The following is a 12,106-nucleotide window of genomic DNA, read 5'->3' on the forward strand; positions in this document are numbered from 1 at the left end:
TTGCCTGCATGCGTAGCTTCTTGTTTAAAAGGCATGCCCGATGCCAGACATCACTGTTATGTGTGTTGACAGAAAGTGGGTTGACTGTTTTACTATGATGGAGTTGAGAGGCTGTGATTGTGAAAGAACCCTTCACTGCACTGCAGTCAATAAATTTGTGAATTTGGAGCCTCTGTGGAAATGCCATCTTTACATCAATGTCTGCGGTGAAGCACGAGAAGCAGCAACCATAAAGAACACACCAAGACTATGGAGAGGAGAAAATAAGCCCAAACTCATACCTCATCTATAGTCCAATTGCATTGGATAACTGCATTGCACAAACTATACACACCAATGCTCTTCTTGGAGAGCTCTCTTTCTGTTCAGTGATCCACAATAAGCGTAGCATCTGATGGTCCACAGTATTGTTTACTTTCTCCCTATACCTGGAGCACAGACAGATGGTGTTTAGAGCACTTCCATGGAGAAGCAAAGAACCTGACGTAGAGAGGCAGAAGAGGAGAGGACTATGGGATGAGCAATTTGTCAACAAGAGCTGTCTTTTGCCTCAGTATTCCAGAGCAATGGCACAAAAATGAGCGATAACCTGTCTCAGCTGATTGGAAGCCATTAGCCCCCTGTAGGCGGACTATGCAGCAGAGAGAAAGCCACCAGGAAGGAAACTGAAACTAATAGGGCTGCACAGCACTGGGACCACAGGTATGTTGTGATGGGCTGTTCCAGGCTGAATTAATGGACCAGCAATTTTGCAGTGAAGCAAGTATACCTACCCAAACAAATACAGCGAAAGCAAAACAGATGAATAACTAAGGAAACTGTGAGGGTCATTTTATTGATTGAAGACAAAATCTACCAGCACACTGTCACAGCTGTCGCACCTCGCTGCTTTAGTGAACTAATTAAGTGAATGTTTATGTGAATATCAAGCCACTTGGACATGTCATGGGTAGTAACTACTGAAAATAAAATAAAAATACTGAAAATAAAATTCCTTATTCATGACAAACAACCCATTTCAAAACTTCTATGCATCTTCATTTGGAAGGGACACACCCGAGCATCCAAACCAGATTCTTCCTCCACTGCACTGATGAGGCATGGGCCCCAATGGCCCCTTGAGTCAGGAGCCAGTTCAAATCTCTTTTCCTCCCTCTCTGTCTCTCTCTCTCCCTCTCTCTCTCTCTCCAAGCGCAGCTCTATCCCTTTAGGCTGTGCTCAGACCTAGCTAGTAATTACACATGGCATCCTGGGAGTTCTGGCATGTATAATTACTGGCGAGGATGAGCAGCCTGCTGGAGGCTGAAGGCAGGACACTGTTTTCCTTCACCACAGTTGTGGAGCTGGTTCACCGCTCCATGGCCAGCTGGACACAGCACGGCACTCCTCCAGCCAGAAGTCACAGAGCGGAGAGATGAGATGAGATAATCTTCCCTAATAGGAGATATGAATGAAATTCTCCCTCACTACAAATCTTAATTTCTCTTTCTCCACCTTCTTGCTCCCTTTGAAGTTGCTCTTATAAGTATAAGTATTAGACTATGCAATCCAATAGCCTAGTTCCTACTAGGGATGGGACGATATATATCGAAATTCAATATATCGAAAAACAAAAATGTGACAATATGTATTGTGGGGCAGAAAAATGTATCGCTATATTAGCTACATCTTATTCTGCTGTAGTATTTGTATCACAAATGAGACGGCTCGCCCATCACAATGTCACAAGCTCTCCATCAAAATTATATAATATTATATAAAATTATATATATTATATATTGCACTTTGTAATGATATTTTTAAATTGTTTACATTCTACCAAGCAAGTGCCATTGCTAGAAAGATTTGTGGCTCAGAAATAAACATGCACAGTCACACTTTGTTGTCACTGAACTTTTATTTATTACATCGTATCGTGGTTGTATCAAATCGTGAAATGCATAAAATATATCAAACTGTATCGAGATTAGCATATCATCCCATCCCTAGTTCGTGCACATCATAACACAGTGTGAGGAAATGATACGTCACAGGATTGATGCAGCATTAGATTTGAAGACATTCTTCACCACCTTGTTTCACTGACTAATAGTAGTATGCTAGCTAGTATTTAGTTATACCTACTGCCTACACAGTTTGTGAAAACTGATCAACAACTATTCCAAATATTATTCCACAGATGCATATAAATATGCTCATGTGACAGCGATCAACAGTTATGTTGCAGGAAAAAAAGAGCAGTTAACATTTCTCTATTTAATAGATTCTGTCTGTGTGTTATTGCCTGCTCCTCTTGTTTTGCAGTATCTCATTCACTGTAGAGATATCCATAAACTTGACTAACTAATGCGCTGCCTTACTATATGGAAAACCAGCGTGTCCACAGTCTTGCATAATATTGACTTGAAGACCTGTGGGACCAGACTTCACAGTATCAGCGTACTCATTTTACATCCCCTTTAAAAGCAGCAACTCCTTGCCAGAAGCCCCCCTTTCATGTTGTTGCCGTCGACAGACAGACAAGCGGCAGTAAAATGCTAATAAATTTGACTGGGAGTGCAGTGATGCTAGGCGCTCTGATCTGAAATTCCGATTGATGAATTGGAGCACTGTGAGGCTCTCAAGGTGAGTCAGACTCCTACCAATTTATACTCCTCTTCCAAGGCAGTTTCACACCTCGCCTCATCTCTCACTGCCACTCCCATACACGTCTACACATGACATTTCATTTTCTCCTGTTTGTCATGGGAAGCCATGAGTGGGTTTGCTTCAGAAGCTAAAACAAACTGGGAATTCAGTGGATGAGAGGATGAACCACACACAGCAGCTCTAGTTTAGCCTCTATAAAACACATGTTTTCAGTGTCAGAAGCAGCTACGTTTGCAGTTCTACCTGGTTTGGACAGCCTTTGATCAGATATCCTCTGCAGACTCTATGGAGCATAATGGTTAAAGTCTAGCCATGAATTTGCACTGCCTACTAATTCCACCTGGCTAGTGAATTGACATTCATCTCAACCCCCTTACTCTCCGATGGTTTTATTGTTTTAGCCCTCATGAATGGTCACAGTCTGATCATTCATTCCTGGCCACTCTACATGAGGACTTGATGGGTTGTCCTGTTGAGCTGACACATAGGCAGTCAGACCATGGAGTATTTTCTCCTTGACATTCTACAGCACAAAGAATATTATAAAACCAATAAATTCATTGATTTAATCTCTGTGTGTGATCAAAAGTTCATTACTTGTATTACTGAGATGTCTGAAGATAATAACACCTGAAATACCAAAGTCCCACTAGACCTGAGCCTTAGACCTCTACTTTAAACAGCCAGATCAGCCTAAAGAGTAACCTCCTATGATCTGGGTTTGTTTCCATTGTCTAACTGGCTGCCTCTATTCTAAAATGACTGACCCTTATGAGCTACACTGCTAAACTGTTCAAGTCCTCAGGACTATGTGGTAATAAGATCATAGCATTACATTAATTAAAACAGCTCTTGGAAAGAGAAAGATTTGTGCACGCTACATGCAAATACAAACACGTGTCCGTGTGCACACACACACACAGACACACACAGACACACAGGCACACAGACACACAGACACACACACAAAAGAGGCATCAAGAGGAGCAACTTGGTCTAGTGCTAATTGGCTATTTGGGTGCTGCCTCTAATTCCCTGGCGGAGGGAGGTGAGGATGTCAAACACCTCCCTTATCACTGCAGACCAATGAAATCAAACAGACAGTCCACACCTGCCAAAGGGTAGAGTTGTCTGACTTACCAAATATAGATGTAGGCAACTATAATTGAAGCCTATTTTAACACATCCTATGATTACTTTGATCAGTTTATAAGGTGGTGTAGTGCAGTGGTTTCACTCCTAGACCTCAGGACCCAGAGCCCTGCTGGTTTTCATTCTAGCTGTCTAATCAGAGGCTGATTTACACCTGGGATGCAAGGTGAATGCAATTAACTGTAATCAGCTACATAGTAGAAAAGAACACCAGCATGATTCTGGGTCCCTAGGACCAGGACTGAAAACCACTGGTGTACCTGTGCAGGTTTGGAATCCTAATATTTCATAAAAATACAGTGAAACTCATTTTGACTTTGTAGCCTATAATTATACTAGGCTGTGTCACATGACTTACTGGTATGGTAAAAATAAATGCAGTATGAATATCAATGTGTGGATACTGGGTGTCAGGATACTCCTGCCTCCCATACAAACTCCAACTACAATGCTAATTCTGCCATCTAGTGGCTATCAATGTACATAAAGCAGACAAGTAGCAGGTAGTAGACTACCAGACAGAGGTTTTCAGTCCTGGTCCTCAGGACCGAGAGTACTACTGGTTTTCTATCCTACCAGCTAGTTAACTGCATTCACCTGGTGCCCCAGGTGTATCTCATGTTTAGATGGTAGAATGAAGTCCAGCAGGACTCTAGGTCCTGAGGACAGGATTGAAAACGACTGACCTAAGATGTTTACTATACTGACCAACAAACAACATCCTGAGAATGAATACTCGAATGCAACCAATTTAGATGTAGCTCAGAAATTCTTTTCATTGATTTAATGAAGAAATGACACAACATTTTGTTTTATTGATTTATGCATTTCTATGTATGCTGCTTGCGGATTCCAATGTATTTGTGTCTATGAGTGATCTCATAGACGGCCCTGCCTGATATCCTCTGTATTTATTCTTTTTGTTACTCATTTTGACTGCTCTGTGTCTATGACAACCTATCACTCAAGTGATTACCTCTCACAGATTGGCCAGCAGCTCTAATTGAATGCAGCTGGGCCTATCTGTATAAAAGATGGTGGGAGCTTACTAAGATTGAGCCTGCACACTGAAGAAGGCACTAGCCGAAAATGAAAAATAAAAAAACAAATATAATGAGAACATACGTATTTCTTCTTTGAGTGCGAACCACTTTCTCCACTGAAGACATTTGATTGGTTTTTACACACCAAACAAAGCAAAGGTGAGTGCGGTGATTTCTCCTATAGACTTAATTACTGATTTATGTAGCCTATGTCTTTCTGTACTTTATAAATTTACAACAGTGTTTCCCAATCCAGTCCTTAAATACCCCCATATTGCAAGTTTTTGTTCCATCTTTACTCTTGCACACCTGATCCAATTAACGGCTCTACACTTTAATGCTATCCCTAATTGGATCAGGTGTGAAAGAGTTGAGCTGGCATGAAAACTTGCAGGACAGGGGGTGCTTGAGGACTGGATTTGGAAACACTGATTTACAACATTGGTTTGTATGGCAATTGCACGAAAATCGTACATTTTAAGAAGGTGATTTTGGCTATAATCGCATCTCTGGGACCCTGTTAGCTCCAGGCAATACAGGAACATTTGCTATTCCATTCCCATGCTGTAGAGTTTAAAACAACCTGTGGTGTCCTTCAAGAAATCCTAACCAGAACAATTTGACTTGTTCTCCATTTGGCTGTTAAGCATAGTAATTGGTCTCAAATGATTTGTAATTATCCATTATTGAGCACTATTTAAGACTTGAGACCATGGTAGCATTGTGTAGAGAGCTAGTTGCTGCTTACACCAGATATAGAGGCCACATGGAGCGGTGAGGTCAGGTCTAAACGCAGCAAGTTGTAAAGTCCACTGCATGCAAAAGTAGTCAGGCAACCTCATTAGGCCTTAAACTCCTTTAAACATCAATTCCTCAGGAGGACTTCTTCAATAAACAGTGTCCAGAATTCAGAATACTTCATCTCAAATTAGACTGTCAGAGTTCGGCGCTGTGCCACATGAAATGTAAAAGTAATCACAAACATTACAATAGACAAGCAAGAACTAGAAATTTCACAACAGCCAAAGTTCAGCCACATGGTGTCTTTCACATGAATGCAAATGTCTCACATTTTCAGTTTACTCATGTGGTTGGTAGTGAGTAATCAGTGGTCCTAGGCTGTTTGGCCTTTGTAAACTAACTCTTCAACACAAGGTCAACAAATTCTCATGTCATATACCAAAAATGGGTAACAGCAAAAGGCTACGACGTCATTGCCCTTCCAGCTTAAGTGAGAAATCGAGTCTGAAATGGAGTACAACACCAGCTGTGCTCTATTATCTATGTTTTGTTTAGTTAATAGGAGTTGAGCTATTTTAACTATCAAATTGACTGACTGGGCTCTTAATACAAGAACTGACAGTAGGCTATGAGACAGCTTAACATAGGTTTTACATCTATCTTGAAACTGTGTAAATTGTTTGCATGTGTGTCGTTTGTAAACACTGGAACAAAACAGTAATAAATAATGATAATATTATGATATTCAATTGATCTCTGTGATTCTTAATCATCTCTACAGGGAGGGCAGAGGTCCATACATAAAAACAGAGAAAAACACCAGGACAGAGTCATCAGGTCATCATCAGGCCTGGTGGTTACAGACACCACTTGACATCCTGTAATGGCTCACCTTACTCTATGAGCCAGACTCTCCACGAGCCCCGACACCAGCAGAAAAGTTTTATATGCTCTTCAATGGGCCTCGTGCCACAACTTTCCATTGGTATGACTCAGTCAGGGTTTCCATTAAAACCATTTACTTAAAAAAAAAAGAACAGACCGCTACAGGGAAAATAGCAGGGGGTGGCAGAAAGACAAACACACAGCACGTCTAATGTACCAGAGTCTGTATTCCACATAGGATGACTAAATTAGCATTAGGCTAACTAGCAGGGCAAGGCTGAATGCTGCAAATTGTCTTTGGAAGTTCTCCCAGTATGACAGACACCCAACAATCTTACGTCAGAGACAGAAGCCATAAAAGACAAGTGGAGTTAATCATCTACAATACTCAATAGGAGGTCCAACATCATAGCCTATGCCCCTGTTCAGCTACACAGACTGGGACACAGAGCAGTCTGAGCTGATGTGCCAAAAGCCTCTATTTAGCCATATGGTTTGTCAGATGGCCTACCCTAACTCACTCTACCATGACAAACTGAGCACTCGAATGTCAGTAGAGCTGACACAACACAATAACACAGGCCACCGCCTCATATCATAATAGAGTAGTCTAACTGTTAGAGGTATATGGCATGAGATAAACTAGATAAGAAACCAAGGTTACATTCTTCCTATCTGAAATTTCACAAAGCAATCATCTACACGCTGCCAACCTCTTCAACCACTCGGCCTATTGTTTGTCCACATGACAGTTTCCCCTCTGTCACTGGTCTATTGGGAGGCTGTATTCCACCCTTATGGGCTGGGATCTCAGTAAACATTCACATCTAACAAGCAGCTGTTGTGCAGACATAGCTTGTTGACTAAACACAACTCTCGTGATGACTGGCGGAATGAGGAACTAAAGCGGGAGACAACCACAGATCTCAGTTGAGGAATGACCCATTTATCCAATTTTGCTCTGCAGTGGTAGGATGGCAAAATTGGATTCCTGCTTTAGCATCTGGATTGTGACTAATGATTGGCCTGCTTGAATGTCATTTAATACTCATTTATACAAGTCCAAAAACAGCATCTTTTCAGACAACTGTCAGCTCTCTTTAGACTCATATGAGGAGGATGTGTTTGTCCATATAGTCCCGCTTCTGGTCACCATCTTGGAGTCAGATGCAGACAAATGCCAGTGTACCCTGGAGCCACAGATGAGGGGAAAAAATATCAGTGCAACGTGGCATTGAACAGCTGACTGGTTTCATCATTCAGACTCAGCTCCTACAAAAGGCAGCCTGTAAATTAACCCCTTGAGCCAGACATGGTGAATTAGCTTAATTCTAACACAGAATAACACCTAGTTATACATTACACTTCCATGGGATGTTTCTGAGAGCTTTGTCAGAGGGGACTGTTGTTTAGCAAGGCATTACACAAGTGAATCACAAAACATTACATAGGCTACTCATTCATAAAAATACTAGTCCTCCAAAATCAAGTGTAAAGTGACATAGATTATAATACAAACTGTGGGTCGACCTTTTAGACGAAAAATATCACATCTCACCAATGTCTTCTCAGGAAACAAAGTACTCTGGGCTTTGTGGTGGCCTATGTCATGAGGTCAAGTGTAACTACATAATCAGTGTTGTAATGTGCTTGTGTAATTACCGCATGGCAGACAGAGAGGTGTCGGTGCCCGGGCTCTCACCTGCTTGGGGTCATCGTAGAAGACACCGATGGAGCTCAGCTTCGGCCCGATGCTGCAGCTCTCTGTGTAGAGTGGACCGCAGTCCTTGTACGATCCCTCTTTGAACTTGTAAGCGAAGGTAACATTTCTGACAGGAGGCGACCCCGTCTTTATGACGATTTCAGACAGAAGCCCAGAGTACAGCACGAATCCCACCAAGGTAACAACCAAACACACTATGAGAATTACTATCAAGAGCAACAGAATAAAGTCAGACATCGTTTCTTCAGAGCGAAAAGTGCTGCAGTTTAAGAAATTTGGACAAGAAAAGAAACAAATTCTGCCAAGCCTCCACGTCCTCCTCCGGTTCAGGTAAACCGAGATTGTGATCCCGCAGGCTTTGACGGCAGATAGAAACGTCTACACAAACAAGGTGGATATTCAGGAGACGATACTGAGTGTGTTTACCACTGCAGTTAATAACCTGACCCAAAAGATAATCACTCGTTCACGCTGTCAGAAAAGCCAAACCGTTTGTTTATTTCCCGAAACAGTGAAACATGCTTCCTGGATAAACCATTCCGATCTTAAAAGGGGAACTATGAAATTTGTCATTTTATCTGATCGGTTTGAAATCGTAGAAATTAATCACACCACATAAGTATAAACTATATGTTGGACGGTTTGTAATTAACACGCATTACTCTTTCTGATTTATGCACTAGTAGATAATGCATTAGTGCACAGCAAAGACACCCCCCCCCACACACACACACACACACACACACACGATGGTTCAAACCAGAAGCTTGAGCTGAAAGAGGATGGCGCTACATAGGGACGTTGCCTTTCTGTTGTCTTTTCATCGTTTTTTTTCTTTTTCTTTCACTTTTCTGTGATTTCTATCAAGGCACGTCGGGGGTGCCAGACATTTTTCAATCCACGTCTTAGGGGGTGTAGACATTAGTGGGGTAACTTACTACTTTTGTCGGACCAGTATTGCACAGCACACGGTTGGGTGGATAAGTGAGCTCGATTCATAGTTATCAACCGTCTTTAGAGTCATCAATAACTGAAGAACTTTTTTCTACCCTTTAATTTCCCAGTAGAGTTCACGTGTTACACTCTAAGCCTTGCAGGAGCATGGTGACTTGAGACTGGTTTGATAATTCAGAAGCCCCGCTGGCAACCATGTACTCGTACTCCATACTGAATAATTTACAAACAAAACAAATGTAGTTGCTGCTGAGTCTTCGTCGATATAGGCTACATTCAAAAAGGCAGAAGGGAAGGAAGACTGTAAGACACACAAAAAAAGGTTGCAGTCTTCCAGACGTTATTGCACATTAGGACTTTCTCGCTGAATGTTAAAAACTTTATGGAATAGAATTCTAAATTGTTTAAATATTTTTGGCAGCCTGAAATTAGGGGTTACAAATGGCCTGTAGGTCTTTATCTGTTCAATCCATATGACTGAAAATACTTTCAACTTAAAGCTGTCAGTCTGCCTAACAGTTCTTTATCTGTTAAACCTTTATGAATGAAAAATGCCCTTAAACCAAAGCTGTCAGTCTGCAATAATACCCACTGTGGAATTACACATCCAAAGTAGTAAGGGCATACAGCAAAATCATCAGTGTGTCACTGTCCAAATGAATGGATGTCACTCTAGGAAGGTTTTTATTATGTGGTGATATCAAAGAGAATGTAGGATTTTTTTGGGGTCCTTGTTGAACTGTGCATGTGTGAAATGTCTGTGGTGTGATTTTTTTATTTTTTTCTGTGATGATTTAAAGCAAATGGGAAAACACAAATTTGCACAAATCTAACTTGTTTTTGCTGTGTAGAGAGAGAGAGAGCCATTGGTTTATCTTGTGTTCCATGGATATCAACTAGAAAAGATGTATGACGGTGCTGGTGAAAGTAATGGCCGAAATGAGAGAGACTGAGATTGTATTCTAGAGAGACATTAGTAGAATTGAAAAGGAATCCTGAGCTGGTGTATGGGCTTCTGAGCTAGTCTCTTTCATTTCTGCAAACATTTGTGCAGGTTAGAGGTATACAAGCTCAGACCACAAGACATTACTGACATTGATAAACTCAAAAGACTTGGACAATCCAGTAGTTGTCTATGTACCAGGAAAGGAAGTGGTCATGGCCGATGTGCTATCTAGGCACCCAAGCAAGAACTCAGAGCCAGATGATCTCGAAGCAGAGGTTTAGACATATGTTGATGCCATAGAGGTACATGAGATGGTGAGATGGTCCATATCAGAACAGAATAAGAGACAAAGGAGGATTCAGAGTATGTCAAAAGTGCGACAGAGGCAGCTAAGCTATTTTTCCTTGAGCAAGAATCAATCAGTGAAGTGAATGGACTGCTCAGACACGCAATCAAAACATATTTTGTGCCAGCATGAGAACGGACATAAAAAAACAAGATGCATCAAGGACATCATGGTCTCACCAACTGTTGAGAGTGCTACAAACTTATTACCCCATTTCCCCAAGGGGATCAATAAAGTCTCATCTTAAGTATTCAGTGTGGTGGCCAGGCATTGCAGATGACATAAAGGAGCTGATGTTGTCATGTCAGCATTACAATACACACTGACCTACCAGGGAAAAGAGCCCTTGATTACCACATCTTTACATGAGCTACCTTGGTAGCAGATCGCTGCAGACCTTTGCAAATGTAAAGGAAAAAACTACCTCATCGTCATCAATTACTTACTCAACCTGCCAAAAACTGATTCAGAGACTGTTATCGCTAAGCTAAAAAGTGTCTTCTTGAGATTTGTGATTCCAGACATTCTGCTGACAGTGGACCACAACTCTCTGCTAGAATGTTCCAGACCTTCATTGCGGAATATGATTTTGAGCACGTCAGATCATGTCCACACTGCCCCCAGGCCAACGGCATGGTCAAAACTGCCAAATCAAATCTCAAAGAGGATGACACTCACCTGGCTCTCCTGAGCTACTGCTTGACCCCTACAGAACCAACACAAGAGCTCAGCAAATGATGACCACGACCAAATGAAGGACAACCTTGACAAGATGAAGAGTAGTGATGAAAAAGCTACAGTCAGAGGTTCTACAACAGGAGACACTGTGTTATGCCTTAAGTGACAGTTATGCTGTAACTGGATGGAGAAAAGGCCTGGATGACACTCCACACTCGCTCACACTGCAAGTAGAGTGCAGAGAAATGCCATGAAGGAACCACAGGCACAATCCATCGGTGAACAAGGAGCAGTCTGCCGCTCCTACCTAACATCCAAGTAGTTCAAGACTGAAGGCCATTTCTTGAGTTTCACCATCTCATCAACCCCACCAGACCCCAGTGAAAGTCCTGGAAAAGCTCAAGAGGACAAACAGATGCGGCTGAGTGGTCAAGCCTGTTGCCCAATTTGACATATTGGCTAGATTTGGGATTGAAGGTTATTGTGGCAGAATAATCCCCTCTAATCCCAAAAACGTTATTGGCAGTCTACCCAAAACCCGACGATTAGTTCTGTTTATTACACTGAAATATAAAGTTGTTAGCCTGGAAAGAAGAGACTGAAAAAAAATCTGAAATAAGGACTGAAAAGGAGGTATTTTATTACTATGGTGCAAAGTTGTGTTAAATAAAGAGACACATTGAGATAGATGAAGATGTCTGTGCCCAGCCCCAGTGTCTCCAATGTGCCCATGGGCCATGAGTTTGAGCCATAATGCATCATCACGCACCATCATTGCAAGCCCTTTTATAACCCTGTGACAATCAGTCCAATTGTTTAACACCCTGAATTTGTTGCAATTAATTAATACGCTACTTATGAGCCCATAATTAAATTTATGCTTTTTGGACTAAATCAACAAATAAATGATTAAGCCCTGGATATTCCTCTGGGATAGTATTATTATTATTATTAGCAGTCTGTGTAATTGTAATGTAAGGGTGAACATT

General features: G+C 41.5%; 1 protein-coding gene across 1 annotated transcript in view; it reads right to left on the reverse strand.

The window, feature by feature from the left end:
* Positions 1-8,692, reverse strand: part of tex264a (testis expressed 264, ER-phagy receptor a) — a 64,270-nt gene extending 55,578 nt beyond the window's left edge. Inside the window, exon 1 of the mRNA XM_071925880.2 lies at positions 8,173-8,692. Within this exon, the coding sequence (XP_071781981.1) occupies positions 8,173-8,430 (258 nt within the window). The 5' untranslated portion in view covers positions 8,431-8,692. The remainder of the gene's footprint in view (positions 1-8,172) is intronic.
* Between the last annotated feature and the right edge of the window lie 3,414 nt (positions 8,693-12,106).

This window comes from Centroberyx gerrardi, chromosome 5 (genome assembly GCF_048128805.1).
Source record: "Centroberyx gerrardi isolate f3 chromosome 5, fCenGer3.hap1.cur.20231027, whole genome shotgun sequence".
Lineage (NCBI taxonomy): Eukaryota > Metazoa > Chordata > Actinopteri > Beryciformes > Berycidae > Centroberyx > Centroberyx gerrardi.